The sequence below is a fragment of the Clupea harengus genome, chromosome 22 (genome assembly GCF_900700415.2).
Source record: "Clupea harengus chromosome 22, Ch_v2.0.2, whole genome shotgun sequence".
In the NCBI taxonomy this organism is placed as follows: Eukaryota; Metazoa; Chordata; class Actinopteri; order Clupeiformes; family Clupeidae; genus Clupea; species Clupea harengus.
In genome coordinates this window covers 9,127,236-9,147,164 of record NC_045173.1, presented here as the reverse complement: position 1 = coordinate 9,147,164, position 19,929 = coordinate 9,127,236, and the positions used below count along the sequence as shown (strand labels likewise).

The window sequence follows — 19,929 nt, the reverse complement described above, 5'->3', positions numbered from 1 at the left end:
CCCACTTCAAACACATAAATAAAAAGTAAAGTTTTTTGACAATGTGACGGATGTATTCATATTTGATAGCCCTCTCTCAAAGCCTGCTATCTACCTGCTGATCAGACAGTGTTGTATAGTGCAGAGGTTTAAAAATAGCCAGCCAACAGGATCGGGTGTGTGTGTGGGGGGGGTGGCTGTAGAAAAAAAACAAAGGATCTTAGGGGTGTGTGCAGGGGTGGTGGTGATGTAGGGATGAGATCCAAGGCCAGGGATGAGCTCGGAAAAGGAGGAGTGGTGGGGAGAGAGAGCGAGAAGGAGAGATGGATGGGGTGGGGTTGGGTAAAAAAGCCTCCATTCCTGCAGCGGAGAAGCTAGCCTTGCTGCCTGAAGAGTGCCTGCCCTGAATGGCAAGTGGCTGCTGAGAAGAGAGAAAGAGGGAAGGAGGGAGGGAGGGAGGGAGGCAGACAGACGAAGAGAGTACAAGCGAGAGAGATAAAGAGGGAGAAAGAAAGAGACTTGGGAAGGATGGCTAGGGAAGGTAAACAGACAGAATGAAACGAGAAAGAGAGATGGTGACTGTACTGTAGTGAAAAGGTGACAGATATAGTACAGAGGTGAGATAAGAGAGATGAGGATATGAAGACAAAAAGAAAAAAGAAAAGGACTAAGACAACAATGAATATGTCTGTGTGTGTGTGTGTGTGTGTGTGTGTGTGTGTGTGTTTGGGTTTACGCGTATCTATGTACATGTGTTTCTGTTTACAGAGGAAAATTCGTGACACCCCTGGCACACTCTCAGTAAAGAACCCACAGATGCCTATTCATCAAATTAAAGCTGCAGCTATTTTCGGCATCAATCCGTGCCGGAGTGTGCTCAGGTCAGTGGTACTGCAGCCACATGAGAAAACACACACACAGAAACACTCAAAACAAGCCTTTTCAGTGACCCCCACCCACCCCCATCTCAAGGCAGAGTCACCCCCTCTCCCCTAACCAGGAGAATCTAAACCTAGCACTGAGGCTGACTGAGAAGACCCACACGCAGGTTGTGACACTCGCTCCGCTGGGAGGCTCAAACGGAGCCGGCTGGTTAAAGGCAGCGTGCTGGGCACATCCGTTTCATCAGTGCAGGCTTTTTCATTTTCCATTTCGCTCGGCGTTTTTCCTCGGCTGACTTATAGATCAGCGAGAGACATCTGCAGCGCGCCGGCGCCGAGGCTGCCCCTCGAGGCTCATGGGAGATCTCCGCCATCTCCCCGTCTCAGAGAAATCAGCCCTACCTATTCCATCAGTCTGCAGCCAGTCCACAGCCCTGCACACGACTGGGATGAGGCACCAGGCTGAAGAGACGTTACATACATGAGATGCAAGCGTATATCTGTCTAGTCTTGTCTCAGATAGATAGATAGATAGATAAAACTATCTATCTATCTATCTATCTCTATCTATATGTCTCCCTCTGTATGTCAGCTCTGTTTCCCCTAAAGAACCACTCATTCACTGTTTGGCCACTGCTGGTGTTGTAACCTCTCTTGTCACAACACATAGGTTGTGTATTTGGCTGCTCCACCCCGAGCTGCATCTGTCGACCCAAGGGCCCGGGGGGACTCTTCACTTAGCGAGCCGCGTGGGATTCAAACAGTGTGCTGATACTACATCCCTCAGCACAAACGCATTGACACTTTCAGTTCACGCTGCGTAACTAGCCATCCCCACATCTTTCACACCTGCTCCAGCTCCCCAAAGGACACACCTTCGGCCCCACTTCATGTTTATGTTTACGTCCATAGGAGGTGTCGACACAGGGCTGCGGCCCCACAGAGCTCCTGGCTCCTGGGCGTGGGGGGGGGTTGAGTCACTCCGTGGTGACAAAAAGCCTGTGATGTTACGTAAACCAAACCCATGACATTGCTCCACAATTAGACTGCCGCTGAGCCGACTATAGGTTTTCTGCTTGGCGTGACACACGCTGTCTGGTTTTGAAAGATCCCATTTTACGGAAGATACGGACAGAGAGAGTGCACAGGGGGTGGGGGATATTAGTTAAATGATGTGCATGGTCTTGCAGGAGGAGAGATGAATCAACCTGTCTTTTGGAGTGGGTTGCATTTCTGAGAAAGATAAAGAGAGAGAGAAAAAGTGTGAGGGAACAAGAGAGAACGAAGGCAAAAGAAAGATGGAAGAACAAAAGGAAGAGAAAAGAGACCATTAAAAAGGCCTCTTCTTCCCTCTATCATTGTCATAACTATCGCTATTTACATATTCAGCATAGAAGGGAAGAAGAAAGACAGACAAATGCTGACCCCATTAATCAACGCCATCCAGAGCTGGAGAATTCAAAGAACACAATCTGGATGCGCTGGAGGAATGATAATCATTTTCCCAACTGACATAGGGTGGTGCTCAAAGCTCTTCAGACAGCATTGTGATTTCCAAGAAACAACAATCTTATGAACCCCTTGAACAACAACCCTATAGCTCTGTTTTAAAAAAAAAAAGTGAGGAGAGATCAATGGCCCAGAGAGGCCAATTATCCATGATTGAGACCTACATCTGACGAACGTATCCACATCTGACAAATTACCTACATCTGACAGAGAAAACGTTGAAATGGCTGAGGCACTACTTGAAGTCTCAATATTGACTTTTTTATGACAATGCTGTGGTAATATATTGACATGTTCAGTACATCCACTAACAAGAGGAGGAATATGATAGATGTCTTGGGTGTGACGCCCTCAGCACAAAGTCTATCTTTAATAGTCAAGTCTATTCTGAACTTCAGTATACACTGAGCTAGACACAATCCTCTTGAATCAGATCAGAGATCCTTTTAAACCATAACAAATGTCAAACTGGCTCTCTGAGTGACCACTGAACCAGACACACTGAAAGAGAAAATATTTTCATAATCAATTATAAAATTAAAATAATAAAATAACCTTTCACAGTTTCATATTTGTTTCAGCTCTGGTGCATTACAGTAAGACCTTTGATTCTGCAGATGAGGTTGATCATTAAATAAATGAGCACTTATGCCAAGTCATTTATGCTTTTGAAGCTTTGGAAAATAAGTGTGCACAATATTCTTTTCAGTGTTTTCCTAAAAGCATTAAAGGAAGTATTACTCAAGGAAATACCTTATCCCAAACCAGACAGAATCAATAGCTGTCAAAAAAAAGGCTGTCCAGAACACTGCCTTACTCGACTATACCCAGACTGGCTCTTACAGATCCTTTTTTTAAAAAGGAAAACATTTCTTCATCACAAGTTGCAATGGGAGTAAGGTGCGATATGTGCTGCTTAATTCTATTGATGTTGACAACATTAGTAAGGTCACAAAACGGGCACTTATTGTGGCCTTTGCCAGGTCAGACTCTGGGTGGGAAGAAAGCGCTACACGCTGAAAGACAGGAGACGTACCTGACCACAACCCTGGGGCTCACTCATGGCTGATGACCCAGCAACTGGCCTGTGGGCGCCGGCAGAGTTGCCAGCACCCTGTCTGGCAGAAATGCCAAGCGCTGTCCGACACTGGCTCTAATGCACTTTAGGCCAGTCCGCCAGAATAAGCAGCCCTGACTAAGCATCTGAGGAGGGGCTGAAGAATGCCACTGTGGCCACCCAGGTCAACCACTGCTGGAGGGCCGCTTGAGCCCTGGTAAGGTGCCCTGAGAGCAAGCCTAATGCTGCTGGGGCCTGCAGGAGTGCCCGCTGTGCCAATGAGCGCTGCATGTGGCAGACGGACTGGGCACAAGCCTCTGTCAGCCAGCTGAGCTGCTTTCATTTCTCCTCTCCTCGTTTCCACAGAGGAGCCACAATGAGCAGGCAGAGAGAGAGAGAGAGAGAGAGAGAGAGAGAGAGAGAGAGAGAGAAAGAGACTTTTTAAAACCCTTTATTTAAAACACCATTCAAAAATCATTGAAAAGAAGCAACAATCAGTCCATTTCACCAGTTGAAAGCAAACCCCTTCCACACCACTTATCCCTGACCTGAGCCACGTTCTCCATGTGCTGGTAGAACAGGTACACCACCACTACTCTTCTTTCCACCAGGGATTTAAACATGGATATCTTGTCCGTATCCTGGCCTTCATTTCTTTTGCTTAATGGGACTTCACAATTGGCAACTTGGCCTGCCCTACCAAGAAATAGGCATATAACGCTACCCGCCCATCCGGCATGGACCCACAACTGAACACAAACACAGTTCTTGTAAACATAAACCCCAGCTTCATCCCAGTACAGCAAATGAAGGTGCTAGCCTTGCACATTCACAGAAAAGATGAAACACAATATCCATGATGCTACAATAAGGGCAGATGGGTGACACATCCTCATTGAATCTAGATACCACCGTATTTGGAGCAATTATACAATGCAGCAACATCTACTGAAGGTCACCTGACCTTTTGGGCAATGGGGACTTATACAACAGCCTCCTTGAGGGAGACAGCCCAGCATGTACTGAAAGGTGGGCCCTGTACTTTGTGTCAGGCCGTCCCTTCAACTGTAATTAGCCTTCACACAAGTCAAATAAAGCACCTTTTTCCCAAATAGTATGGAAACCCAAGTCACAATGCCCGGTTAATGACAGTACACAGCCAGTGTAGTCCATTTCCATCTTTATAATGTCAGATGGTCAGTGCTTCAGAGTGCATACTTCAGAGTGATGACAAATGCATTTTTTGTCATCAACATACACTTTGACAACAAGAAACAATCATAACATCAAAAGTAGCAAGCCTTACTCTGTTCATTCCGTCATCCTTAAGGGTCACACGTGTACAAAACATGTTTCTACTTGGCCAGTCATAGTCAGATTAATAAGAGTGATCTTACATTCATTTTTATAAGCACTCTCAGAAGATACCCCACAAAATAGGCCATTTACATTTACACTAATCATTACTAGACTGACACTAATTACTGCTTTTTCATCATAAATCCATTTAAGGAATGCTGTTACAACTTGCATTGATCTTTCTCAGACAACAACCCTGCAATGTGCAATCATCAATTCTAAAAGAAATAGGTAGGTTGATGAAAAAATAACACGTTATCATCTTTGGCATTCCCTTTTTTTGTTTTAGGCAGGCAGAGACACCCAGCGTGGTTGCTGAATTCTCCCATTGTCAGAGAAGTCAGCTTCTGTAGACAGGAGCGAAAACACAAGACAGTCAGGGAATAGACTGAGGAGATTTACTCAAAACTTCAGTGCCCTGTGAGGAAGTGTTCTTCATCTTTCTCTCATCTCTCTCTCTCGCTCTCTCGGTATCTTCCCCTCAGATTCAGAGGGGTTTACTGCCATCACTGCTCATGAGCAATGTTGCCAAAACAATACTGTGAAGAAAACATGAAAAATATATATAATATATTGGATAAACTACTGGATATACAGTACATATACGTCCTTTAACATGTAGTTCCATTACCAACACACACAAAATGGAGATTCTCACAGCAGATAAACAGAACATGAAGTTACTACCAGTGCATTATCTATAAAGGTCAGATGATGCTGATATATAAAATCGGTATTAATTGTGCACATCTTTGGTGAAGAATGTCCTCAGTGACCCTGCTTGTCTGTCTCTAAAGGACAGGGTGGACATTGCTGTTTGATGGTGGTGGAGTGCTGTGTTTCTTGGGGTGCTGCTGCTTTTTAGCTGGGATCAATCGGACGATCACAGCCACTTTGATGAATCTGATTAACTTCTAATTAAGGCCTTGAAAATGCAGTACAGGTTGCTGATAATGAAATGCCCAGCCAAGTCAAAGCGGAGCTCTCATCTCTCTCTGCCCAAAAAAAAGGCCTTCATCCTCCCAGGTGGCTCGTCCAGCCCCCCATCGCTCTCCTCACGGCCAAAAGGAGAAGCTCAATGCACCGTGGCTGCAGTGAGGGGAGCAGGGCTGACTTATTCCGATGTGTTTCAATGCACGCTCTAACTCACGATATTCATGCATTATTCGCCATAAAAGACAGCGTTGTGTTGCGAGTTATGGAGCATGTGGCAGGAGCCGCCTTTAATACTTCCATTTGTCTCCCACCAAGCCAAACAGCTGCCACAAAAAAGGGAAGCCTCATCCCTGCAGCTCTGCCTCAATTTGTTTGTGCATGTTCCCCAAATCACCATTGATAAACTAAGCACTGGGGAAAGAAAAAGTCAAGTAATTAAAGCATACACAGATGGAATTCATTCAAAGAAGACAAAAAAACAAAACAAAACAACAACAAAAAAGTAAATGGCTTAACGGCTGACATCCCCCGGTGGAGAGGCGTCACACACCTGAGGCTCCAGTGCGGTGTGGTGCGGCAGACGCGGTGGACGTGCGGCGAATGCAGATGTGGACCCCTAGGGCTGCTGGGGGATCTGCAGAGGTCTGGCTAACATGCCAGCCTCCCCGCTGCCCGTCAAATCCCCCGCCGTTACCCTGATAACGGGCATGATCAAATTGTCAGCTAGGCCGGAGATAAGCAGGGGTGAGCGTGAGGCCAAAGGCTGTGGCTCTTTGGAATTAAGCGAAAAAAGCCGAAGAGGAAGAGGAGGAGGAGGAGGAGGAGCGGTGGCGTCCTCCTCCTGGACAAATGTGTGATTCCAGGGAGAGGAGGATTTACTGAGCCTATTGTTAAGGAGATGTCTCAATCGCGGACTGTTAAAGGGAGATTGAACCAAGCCAAAAGACTAAATGTGTGACAGACACTGCCACTGCTCCACTCAAAAACAAGGAAAGAGATTTATATATTATAAAGAAAAGAGGGGGGAAAAAACAGGCTTACCCCTTGCACAGGGATACATTTTAAGAAAACACTACTAAGCTATCTAAAACACTACTAAGCTATAGGTATGATCACTTTGCATGCATTAACAAATTCATGGAGGTGAACGATGCTTTGGGCTAGACCCAAACTGTAGTGCATTGAAAGAGCTTGATAGGTTCACTGGCTGATTAAAATAGCCCTGCGTGCAGGATGCTGCGGATCGTGACCCTCCATCTGCTTGCAGTGCAGGTGGGCCCCATCTTAACCCATATTTTTTGCTGCATCACCTTGCACACTGTACTCTGTGCAGACTTCTGTAATTAGTAGAAAACCCCATCTGTTCCGAGGCTTGGCCATTAATAATGCGGTTGGTAGGGCTGGCAGGTCGAGGGGAAAGCAGGTCTGTGATCATAGCCGATCTGAAAACATGGGGGGGTGAGGTGGGGTGGGAGTGTGGAGGTGGGGGAATGCTGCCTCTGACGGGCCGGCTGGACGTTCTCTTTGCCGTGCTATCAAAGGTAGCGGGGAGGGCTGCTGGGCTGTGGGGTGGCCTTTGAAAGAGGCCTGGCCCCTCCCAGTGGGGCGTCTGACCAGTCAGACAGGAGAACAAAGTCCCAGAGCCTGACTGGGGGGCAGCACAAGGACACAGCAACCCCTGTTTGATGTGCTTGTCTGAGGCGCGTGCGATGTGCTAGCACTGCCTCCAGCACTGATCAGCACAAGGCACACACACATGTCATGGGAGAACACACACACACACACGCACACACACACACGCACACACACACACACACACACACACACACACACACACACACACACACACACACACACACACACACACACACACACACACACACACACACACACACACACACACACACACACACACACACACACACAAAGTGAGAGCAAGGCTCTTACATGCACTTGTGAATGGAGTGACTACAGTATTGCTTGATAGCATCCAGCAGCCTATCGTCACATCAGTGCACACACATCTCACACCTCAAAGGCTCTTAATTACACACAGATTTGACATGAGAGTGTTGAAGGCTGTGACCCAGAGGAGCGAGTCAGGAGGTAGATCCCAGCAGGCTCTGACCGGTCTGAGGTACTCTCCACACACCCACACATACACACACACGCACACATACACACACACACACACACACACACACACACACACACACACACACACACACACACACACACACACACACACACACACTTCATTACAGCCCAGTTCCCCTCGTTGATGGCGGAGGGGAAGACAGCATGCCACTATCACACTCCCTTTCATCCTGCTCACGGATGCTAAGAGACGTGAATACACTGCCCTTCCTCTGCAGCGCCCATTCAGGCGTGTTAGATGCACACACACACACGCACGCACGCACGCACGCACATACACACACACACACACACACACACACACACACACACACACACACTAAACTTCCCATACCAATGAATCCACACAACCACCCCCCCTATCCCCACCCTACCACAGAGTAGAACAATAAGTGACATCACACACCCACACCCCCCTTCCTCTCCACCAAATGGGCGATTCAGTAAAGATGAAGCTTTATTGATTTTCTCATTTAAACGTCGTGCAGATGCTCATTGAAGCAGATACAGCAGCTCGGCGTCTGGGGATCTAACACACTCACGGAATGTGTTGGCCCAGATGATGTAAGGCCCTGATGCGTCACTAGTCGCCAGGCAAAAGACATGCCAACACACATTGTTTGTATCCGTCAGAGGTGCATCTGTGGACCACACATTGTGAAAGGCAGAGAGAATGGGGCTAACTTTCTTTCAGGTCATCTAACGACCTGAGTGATGTCCACAGGCGAAGGATGTGCCCATTTCATATTAGCTTCATAACAGTACCGGTTAAGTTGACAGGATACAAAAAAATCAAGAAGCTTCTCTCAGGCTCCTCTCTGTTTCTGTCGTTGCAACACTGGAGGAGCAAGGCAAATAGCCATCTGCTGGACATCTCCTTTAATGGCAGGCACTGACCAATCCTCCTTCATCTTTCCACATCCCGCTCCTGAACCCTAACCAAGTCTTCCCCACTCCGCCTCTCCACAACCCCGTCACTAACCTCTCCCGTGCTAAATGCCTTCTCTGGTGTCTCTTATCCTGCCCACTTCAGAGGGCCTCTCTCATCCAGCTACGAATGGGCTCGCTAAAAGGCCTCTCGCCGTTTCCTCTCCACATTAGCTCAGCGGAGCGCCAATTAGCCATCAGCTCATCCATTCAGGGAGGCTCTTCATGGTGCCATGCATCTCATGATTCATTCCGGTCTCTCTTTTTTCTGACTTTTTGGGGGGAATAATAATAAGTATTCAACTTGGACGCCGTTAATTATGAGCAGCGACTGACCCCTTCAACTCCATCAGATAGCAAATGTCCAGAGATTGTTCTGCTAAATTATGCTAATGATAATCATGAACAGCAAATAATTATTATCGTTGTGATTAAGATGACTCTCTTGATAAATTAAAAAAGGGTATGGTCATAAACACTGCCAAAGACAACAGGGAGTGATAAAGTGTCAATCTAGTCAGCCCACATGACAAATGTCAGTTGAGTTTTGACACAAAACATCTTTGATGGTCTGTCACTCAGTAGGGCTTTTGATGGAAATGTATTTGGAAAGAATAAAAAAAACTCTGCATGACAGTTATTAATGTCAGGTTTTATTTAGATTTCACTTCATCCTGCCAACCCCTACAGACGGTTTCCACACATTAGCTTGTTCATGATGGGTGAATGGTTTCCCTGGATAAAATACTAAAAACCACAGCTTGAATAGAAACCCAATGGGCTGACAGCGCCTCTCTGTCAGGTCTGGTACATGAGTGTCACAGCCGTTGCCACTGATCCACCAATCTTACTCAAACCTGACAAAATGCAGTTGCTCCTCATTCAAAACAAGTCACCCCAAATGAATTGAGCATATCTAGTGGGGAACAAAAAAAAAACTGTCCATTCCACTGTCTAAATCCTTATGCTTTTTACTTTAAAGATGACAGTTAGGCCTGAAGCAGACTGACAACCATCAAACTCTCAGTTCCACTCCACTGGACCTTCAGTCAACATGCTGGGCGTATCAACACCAGCGTGCCTGATACGGACCAGAAAAGAACATAGTTCATAGTCACCTACGCAAACCTTCATGAGGTGCCTCAAAAACCACAGTAGGAGCCTGACTCACTTAAGAGCAGTAGCCATGTGCCTGAAAAGAGCTGCGGAGGACGAGCTGGAGTTGCTGGGAAAGATTAATCAGAATGCCACTGTTTACTGGACAGAGAGGCTGATGTAAAATGACCCCCCTCCCGCCCACCCAGTACAGTAATTACATGCCACAATAGAGTCTGATTAGCAGATAGTAAACAAGGCTTTCAAAGGATCTGAAAGTGTATATAAAAAGGAAGCTAGTTTGTGTTTTGGCATAAGTTGTTTTGCTTAAGATTAGTTATCCTACTGTGCTTGACCCTCCAAGGCTACATATCATTGATTTGAAGGAAATGGTTTACCTGAACCATGATTTGTTAATGATTCACTTCTTCTATGTTCATCACCCAATAAGGTCTCACATGGCTCAGTGGTCTGAGGTAAGCGGGTTAATGAGGGATGGACACTGTTTCCACAAGATGACTGTTATTCAATAGAATTGATGTGCATGCATGGACAACACAGTTACAAACATTGAGGGCAATCTTGATGCTGCAGTCCTGGTCAAGTAACTACCCATATTACAGTAAACCTTGGCAAGCAACACTCAGATCTGCGATGCATGGGATTTAAACTGATGTTCAACTACCATTATAGTCATTGATATACATACCATACCTAATCTCCACTTTGGTAGTAGCTATGATACTGTTTCCATGGTTTTCATTTTTTTATTTTGTTATTTATTTGTTTACTGCACATTATAGACAAACACAAAAAGGGAAACCTGGATAGACAAGGGTTAAACAAATATGGGGCCCCTTCTGACAGCCGTGCTGATCTATATCAGAGCCACAGCGGTGATCTATGTCTCTGGACGGCCACTGCCAGACAGGGCAGCCATTTTAAGTCTCATCAAGTCGAGTACAGAACTCGCGTCCATTATGGTGTCAAGGGCACACATTACACTGGCAAGGCTACAGAAGCACCGTGTGTGTGTGTGTTCAATAACAACCTCGCTAACGGAGCAGAAATGCTGTAAGTAAGATGTTTCGTAATCAGTCCCTCACCCAGGAAACACAGGGAGGAGCGCAACACTGTGGTTCAAAACCTAATGTTGCAGAAAGTATTAGTGAGGCATAATAGGATATTGATTAAGCATATCCAATGTAAACAAAAAAAATCTCCTAATTAATAATGTGTGCTAGCTCATTTCATGCTTCCTGCCTTGTCTAGTTTGTGTTGATAGCATAGACATGAGGAACAGGTTACTCCCCTCTGCTAGGGCAATGAAGATGGATTTTATGGAGAGAGATTGTCTCTGTCACCCATCTATTCATAGCTAGACAGACAAAAAAAGGCCACACATATCGAGCAAAAAATAAAATGTTGGTAAAACGGAAAGACTGCTTAGAGAAAGTAAGTAAACACTGAAATTGATGCAAGAGGACACTTGTCCTACAAACAATGCCTGGGTCCCACAGGGCTCAAAAAACACAAATATCATCTCCTGGCGTAGATCTGCACTCAGCAAGGTCAGTGATGACTAGGCCACCCCCTGCTCTGGGCCGGAATGGGAGTGTGACAGCACAGACCCATAAAATATAACAAAAGAGCAAAAAAAGCAAAAACCCTTTGTGATTCATCTTCACAAGCTCTCTTACTTTCACAGAGCTTCTCGCTAGTTTCACAGAGGTGATTCAATAGGATTTGATTCATTTGTTTTGTCTTTTATTTCAACTTCCTGGGTTTATTTTTTTTTTTAAATGCAACTCTTGCATCATACTTTTAAGTTGTTATTACCGGACCTGCATTATAAAATCAAGCCAAAATCATGTGCTTTTTTGGATTTCTTCATTTATTGAAGATCTGCTGTAATCAACATAAAAGCGCATACTCAGAGAAAAAAGGCTCTAGACTCTTCTGGGTAATCAGACAAAACATAGGCTGACTATATTCACCAACAAGCACATTTCCTAATTTCCCTGAAACTGAACAAAGTTAATGCTTTCCTTCAATTGCTAAGTCTGCTGGAATAAGGAGGACTGATATGACCCCAGTTATGTTCCAGGTTACTGTAAAACACAAAGATGACTTAGTCAGTGTGATGAGTACAGTAAATCTGTGGGATGTCTTAACCTGACCTGACCCCCTCTCACACCACTGGACTATACTAATCCACGCTTCTCTGGGTCAAACCAGCCCAGCAAACAGAGAGCAGGCTGAGGGGTTTCACTAGCCAGCCCTGGTAATCCACACTGACAGTGTTCCTTACGCCCTGCTAACCAACCAACGCACCAATTAACCGGACAAACTCAGCAAGCATTCATTTTTAAATAGTCTTTTTTTTTTACTGTTTATGATTCATTCCTATTTCACAGAGTGCTAAGCAGACTAGAGGGCTGATGTGGAAGTTATGGAATTTGTCCACCGGGTGAAGGGAGGCTACCGCGAGCATGTTTGCTTCATGTGAGGGATCGTCACAGCTCATTGTCCTTGAAAATGAATCGGAATGAAATGACAAGCCTTTGGGAAGCGTGTCCACCGGCAGAAGGGGGAAGTCATCTCCTGAGCGGAATATTTATGTAACCCCAGCTAAGTGGCAACAGCTGATATCTGCATTCAAACTGTACAGCCAGACTTCCAACGGCCATGATAAACAAGGCCGGGCAGACTGCATTATGAGATGCAAATTTGTGTCCAGGTTTTGTTCTCGTTTAGGCAGTGGATAAAGCCATTCAAAATAAATGGAACCAAAAAAAATATATTATAAAAAGGCACAGAGGCACGGGGTGGCAGTAAGCCTTAGTGCAGCATTTAGCTGTGTTACCAACAAACTGCAATGACATATGGAGCAGAATGCTGTGGCCATGCTAGTTGAGCATCCTCTCATTCTTCATGGAGCTAACAGTCTGCATAAGCTATGCTTGCAGCGCAAATGGTGCGTTTTACATTGTGAGCTTGGCTACTGCACCAGAGCGCTGACATCAGTACAAAAGCTACATTTTCGTACATTCAAATAAAACTCAGCATTCACGGATAAGATCTTTACAGGATAAAAAGGAAGAGGGAAGAAAATAAGACTTCAAGAATATTGTTTGGCAAACAGAACAGTGAAATTCCCTGAAGTAAAGGGGGGGGGGGGGGGGGCATATGAAAAAAAGGAATGCATCATCTGTAGTCGCCTATATACATATTTGATATGCCTGGGAAAAGAGCACTGTAAAGCCTGGGATGAAATACATATAAGGCACTCTTTCAATCATTAGTCATTTTAATTTTTAATAATGAGGAAACTGAATTCTGCGACTGACATGGAAAGACCAAGCAGATAGATGGCTTGTTTCAATTCATTATAGCTGGCAAGGGGAGAGGAAGGGGGGAGGAGAGAGAGAGAGAGAGAGAGAGAGAGAGAGAGATAAAGAGGGGGAGGAGGAGGAAGATGAGGAAGAGGAGGAGGAGGAGGGGAGAGCCAGTTCTGTGCTCATTAAAACCCTGCTCTAAGCCCTGCCCCTTCTGAATATGAAAATATCCAAAAACTGAAGAGCAAAGGAGTGAGAGAGAGAGAGCGAGGAAGAGACACAGGGACAACCAGACTGAGAGAGAGAGGGAGATAGAGAGGGAGACAAATAAAGAGAGAGAAAGAGAGAGAGAGACAGAGAGAGAGAGTTAGAGAGACAGAGAGAGAGAGAGAGACAGAGAGAGAGAGAAACAGAGAGAGAGAGTTAGAGAGACAGATAGAGAGAGAGCGCGCAGGCTGAATTGTGAGTGGCTTACGACACTCAGTGAACAGAAGGTGCTCCTGCATGCTATGCCAGAGCACTAGCCTGCTGCACGGCACCACGCTTTCCTCTCCTCTCCTCTCCTCTCCTCCCCGCACTACGCCCCAGCCTCGCCACTGTCTTGCCTCAGTTCTTAGCAACAGCAACCAGAGGCGAGAAGAGAAGAGACCAGCTCAGCGTCTGTCTGTCAGCAGCAAGGCCAGGACCAGAGGGGTATCAAACCACATATTCAATCCTCAAACTGAATTTGGGATACTAAAAAAGCCTGGAAATCAGTGCTAACGAACAGAAAAGGGTAGGGAGAAAAAGAGAGAGAGAGAGAGAGAGAGAGAGAAAAAGGGAGCCAGGGAGATCAAAGACCCTTGTTGAATTGATGCTCACTGAATGCATTTTTTTTCCTGAACAGCCGGTCACTGAGAATGCAATGACCCGCCTCACTGGATTAAACATCACAGGTCAGTGATCACTTCATGTGACGGACGCTAATTTGTGTCGACGCATCGGCAAAGTCTTTAGTTAAAAAGGGGGGAGGGATCAGAAATTAAAGAGTTCTGAGAGGATTTTTTTCCCCTTCCTCTTCCTCCGTGTTTTTCTCCCCGCTCCTCTCCTTCTCTGCTCTCCCTCTCTCGCATGCTCTCTCTCTCTCTCCCTCCCTCTGATCATCGCAACAGTCACTGCAGAGGAACGGAGAGAGGAGGACAGCGCTCATGCACACAGCTAGGGGAACTTGCACTTCCTACCAGTTTGCTGAAAGCTACTTGGATTCCTTCTCTTTCTGGCTCTTTCACTCGAGGAGAACTAAGACATTGTAAGTCTGCCAGGATCTGCTGTCCGCTGAAAAAGGGAAGGGGGGGCCGAATTTGTTCCACACTGGGGTCTTTTTTAGATTCGTACATAATTAGTGTCGGCACAAAGGAAGGCGCTGAATAGAGGTTGTCAGCCTCTGGAATAAGGGTGAGTAGGAATCCTTTTATATGAGATTGTTTCCTGAAGAATACTTTTTTACCCCCTCTCCTTGCCTCCTCTTCCCTCGCATCTAACATGAGCAAAGTGACTTGTCCTCTATCTTTCTTAATTCTTATCGTTCGGAGGGGGCAGGATTGCTCCTTTCTGTAAAGCACCATCAGTCACACCAAAAATCTGTCAAAAATAGGGGGCAAAAAGGAGAGAGCGTTCTTGCCTGGAGAGCTCACAAATCATGACGTGCAAAATGATAAAAATCTGAGACATTTTCAATGGACTTTGTCTGCGCTATATCACAGGATATTCATGCTAATGGATTTCCTTCTAATTGGTCTGTACCTAAAGTGGCCGTTGAGGAAGCCCGCGGGGTTGCTACTCTGCTCACTGGGCATTTTTCTGAAAATGGTTCCCTTGGTGGAGGGGTCTTGTCCGCGGCTGTGTCGCTGCGACAACAAACTCCTCTACTGTGAGGGGCTTAACCTAACGGAAATCCCCCGCAACCTGAGCAGCGCTGTCGGTTTGTCCCTGCGGGAGAACAACATCTCTGAGCTGCGGGAGACAAACTTTGTTGGCCTGTCGCAGCTCACCTGGCTCTACCTGGATCATAACAGCATTCAGCTGGTGGAGGAGAACGCCTTTGAACGGCTGCGTCGCATAAAGGAGCTGGACCTGAGCACCAACCGGATTGAGAGTCTGGCAAATGGCACATTCAAACCTATGCCCAACCTGCGCATCCTGGATTTATCCTACAACAGACTGCAGGAACTGGAGCCAGACCTTTTCCATGGCCTTAGGAAGCTAACCAATTTGCATCTGCGCTACAACGCCCTCAAGTTTGTTCCTGTGAGGATCTTCCAGGACTGCAGGAGCATGCAGTTCTTGGATCTGGGCTACAACCAGCTGCAGAGCCTGGCGCGCAACTCGTTTGCTGGGCTGTTCAAACTGACTGAACTGCATCTGGAGCACAATGAGCTGGTGAAAGTCAACCTGGCCCACTTTCCTCGTCTCATCTCACTGCGCACACTCTACATGCGCAACAACAAGGCCACCATTGTGGTCAACACTCTTGACTGGACCTGGCACTTCTTGGAGAAGATCGACTTCGCTGCCAACGAGATCGAGTACATCGAGCCACATGTGTTCGAGAGCGTTCCCAACCTGAAAACGCTCATGCTGGACACTAACAAGCTCACCTACTTGGACCAGCGGATTCTGGACTCGTTGAGCTCGCTGGACAGCATCTCGCTCTCCAAGAATGAATGGGAGTGCAGCCGCAACGTCTGCGCCCTGGCCTCCTGGCTCAGCAACTTCCGGGGTCAGCGTGACAACGCCTTGCTCTGCTCCAGCCCAGACATTGCACAGGGCGAGGACATCCTGGACGCCGTCTACGCGTTTCAGCTCTGCGAGGAAGGCGGCGACAGCACCACCCAGACCTACACCGCCACCCGCGACCGTTCCGGACCAGGCTACATCTATGAAGGCCCGACCCACAGCACGTACAACCTCCGGGAGACGGAGGGCGGAGGGGTAGTGACTGGCTCCTTCACCGTGACACCGCCCGGAGAAGATCTGGACAGCACCATGCAGATCCAGAAGGTGGTCACAGGCACCATGGCGCTGATCTTCTCCTTCCTCATTGTGGTGCTCATGCTCTACGTGTCCTGGAAGTGCTTTCCAGCCGGCGTGCGGCAGCTCCGCCAGTGCTTCACCAGCCAGCGCCGCAAGCAGAAACAGAAGCAGACCATGCAGCAGATGGCCACCATGTCCACACCGGAGTACTACGTCGACTACAAGCCCAACCACATTGAGGGGGCCCTGGTCATCATCAACGAGTATGGCACCTGCACCTGCCAGCAACAGCCCTCACGAGAGTGCGAGGTGTGAGGCCACCTTCGCTGCTGATGGGCACTAGAGGCTGTGGTTTCTCTTTCCCCGCTGAGGGAAGAGTTTCATTGGATTGATGTAGCTTGGATAAATAACTGCACCATGCTGCTCTTAGCTGGAACAAAAGGACTGATGGATTGATGGATGGATGGATTGAAGAGGAGAATGGGGGAGGGGTAGAGGTGGAGGTGGAATGTGGCAGCTCCTTGAGACTAAAAGATGGTGGATTTTACTGCTGACTTGTGATCAGTCTCCTGAAGGACATGACTATGGGACCTGTTGACTTGATGCAACAAAGCTTTGAGGAATTATGCCGTGGTTCACTTGGAGAGGATATTTCAGCTTTAATGTGTCTTTCTAATTCAGGATATTACAAAAGAGAAAATCTAATTCTGTCAAAAAAAAAAGTAACTGGGGACATCCAGAAAAAAACACTGTTTTTATTGTGTTAATGACAAGGAAAGTGGGGAAAAGAATAAAAAAAAATATTAAAGTATGGAGATTTAAAAGATTAAAAAAAGAACAAAAATACTGACTGTATAAAATATGTTATAAAAGCAGAAATGCAAGAGTGGGGAAAATGCAAGAGGCTATCCTATTTTTTTTGTAAACTTAAAAAAATGATGATGTTTAAATAAATGAATTGCTATTCACCATAAAGCTGTCTACAGAGGCATTTGGGGTGCAGTGGTGGTTAGGATCTAAGGATGTTATGTCTGCCAGGTCTCCGCAGTAGCCTGCTAGTAAACGAACATGGGGCAGAGTGATGGCATCACGTCATTTAAAAACGGCGAGTCTAAATCTGAATTTGAGATCTCACTTTCTTTCTACCTTACTATATACATATTTTTTGTGAGGAATAATCATTGTGCTGGCTTGCCCTTTTGCTGTTGTGGTTTGCATTTTTATTTTCCTCTCATTTATGAACAGATAAGGGAAAACAAACTGTGAAAATAGAACATGATGCACTCAGATGGCACCTCACATCAATTCATTTGAAGATCTTGTGTGCCATCCAAATAAACTAAAATAAGGATATGAGACCTCAGGCTATGCCTTGACTGTTTTTTAAGACCGAGATATTGTGTGAAGAGCACTTTTGGCAGAGTGAGAACAGTCAAGAGGGAAAGAAATATTTAGCCTTAAACTTTAAAATCAAAATGAATTTGAAATTGCAAGGATTAAGAATTTATATGCCTTCTCAAAGCAACTGGCTGTGCAAGTGGGGAGGAAAATCCAGATGCTAAATCACATTTCAATGTAATTATGGAATATATTCTTTAAAATACAAGCATATTTTTCTGTATTGTTTCCTGCTCTGGTTGTTCATTGTGTGGCTCGCTGTGTGCACAGCTGGTGTTTTTAGTTTCATTTGACATGTGTTTGAAAACAGAGGGGGGGGGGGGGTACATTGATGGAGATGAGATGAGAGGAGGAGAGAGGAGAGGAGAGGAGAAAAGAGGAGAGAAGAGGAGAAAAGAGGAGAAGAGATGAGAGGAGAGGAGAGGAGAAGAGAGGAAAGAATAGAAGAGGCAAGGAGATGAGCTCACAGTAGCAGCCAGCAGTGAAAGCAGCGTCAGTGGTGAGGCAGCGTTGGAAGGTGCAGGGTGCTCTCTAGTGTCCTAACACCAGCATCAGAGAGGCCAGGAGAGGCTGGCAGAGCTGAAGGAGCTGAAGGAGCTGTAGAAGCATCCAGAGAGCCCACAGTCTCAGCAGTGTGGCAGTGACTGAACAGTCCTGCTTCGGCTGGAGCAGGAGCTGCAGATACGCCGCTGCACAATCTGCAGTAGGAAGGTTGCAGTGCGTCAAACCATATGGCTTGCTGAGGAGAGGGGCGAGCTCTGGATAACTAGCAGAAGTATGAAGGCGATTTTGGTTTTGCATTTGTTTTTCACTTTGGATGACCGTGTACATATGAGACGTGCATATGTGTGTGTGTGTGTGTGTGTGTGTGTGTGTGTGTGTGTGTGTGTGTGTGTGTGTGTGTGTGTGTGTGTGTGTGTGTGCAAGAGAAAATGAGAACAGGTTGCCAGATTAAGTGAGTATATGAAATATTTTGAAGAAACTATTTACTTTTGTACACAGACAAGAAAACCAAGCATTCTGCGATCAACTGTTTGCATGTCCTTAAGAGTTGACAGAGGACTGTTTGAGGGCATTTCAACAGTTATTTACCTGCTAAACACAAACATCCAAAGCAAATGAATAAAAGCCTATCATTGCAGACTTGTACAGTATACTCTGATATGTTTGCCTCCCTGATGCACCACTGGTATAAAATACAGGTTTAGCAGATCATGTCACATGACCTGGTTCATGACACCACATATGACTACCATATGTTACAGAAAAAAACTACAAATGTATGTGGATGTATATTATTTTCCTTCTGCAAAACAACATATACCAAACACCAACCTCCTTTTAGGTTACAAAAAAATTGCTGCAAAAATGTTCTTATGCATGATCTCTTTTTCAATGAGGCTGTCTGCGTTGTGAAACAAACAGTCTGTATGAATAATATGCATACATGGCATCAGTGAACGCAACAGCTACAAATAGCACAGAGACATGGAGCGGCAATCTCATTTGCCTATTTCTCCAAAGCCTCCCCTCTGTAACAATGATTGAATTTTCTTTCAAGATAGCCCCTCCGAGCATGGAGCTATGCGGTCTATATATAGGCGTGCTGGTTTGTGTGCATAAATATTATATGATGCTCAACACTGAGGCACCGTTGGCAGCTTCACGGATTTTAAAGACGGTCGATGGAGAGAAGGGGGGAGCAAGGTGTTAGAGCCATTGTCCTACTGTGATACTTATTTAATTCTCTCTCTCTCTGCATGTCCTCATACTGTACATCCCCATACTAGTTGGTTATTCATGAAGGGGGAAATGATTGTCTCAGCAGTGTTTATTATTTCCACAATTATCTCAGATTATTAATGTCATGATTGATGAAGCAGGAGTGAAATCAATAGAGGCAGCCATTACATCAGCTGCACCAATTAGACATTAATTTGCCTCTTTTACATTTTTAAGATGTGTACCAACTTGAGGAGATAAAATGCCTGGTTTATTTATAGGTATCTTTTATTGATGCGTTGGCTAATTAGAGGCAAGTGTAGCAGGTTGGCCTTGTTCCCCGTATGGGTCTTGAAGCTAGGGCGCAAACTGCTCCCCTTATTCTTATATAAGTGTGGTGTTGTGGTGTGTGTGTGTGAGAGAGTGAGTGTGTGTGTGTGTGTGTGTGTGTGTGTGTGTGTGTGTGTGTTTGTGTGTGTGTGTATGTAACATGTCTGGCACCACTGTCCATGTATTGTGAGTGAGTGAGAGAGATAGACTGGGAGAGAGACAAAGAGAA

The 19,929-nt window shown here is 45.9% G+C and overlaps 2 protein-coding genes across 5 annotated transcripts in view; one reads left to right on the top strand and one right to left on the bottom strand.

Moving 5' to 3' along the window:
* ctnna2 (catenin (cadherin-associated protein), alpha 2) overlaps positions 1 to 19,929 on the bottom strand; it is a 347,246-nt gene that overhangs the window by 77,972 nt on the left and 249,345 nt on the right. The window lies entirely within an intron of this gene.
* lrrtm1 (leucine rich repeat transmembrane neuronal 1) overlaps positions 14,623 to 19,929 on the top strand; it is a 5,920-nt gene continuing 613 nt past the window's right edge. Inside the window, exon 1 of the mRNA XM_042703117.1 lies at positions 14,623 to 19,929. This exon is cut by the window's right edge and continues 613 nt beyond it. Coding sequence (XP_042559051.1) covers positions 14,988 to 16,565 — 1,578 coding nt within the window. The 5' untranslated portion in view covers positions 14,623 to 14,987 and the 3' untranslated portion in view covers positions 16,566 to 19,929.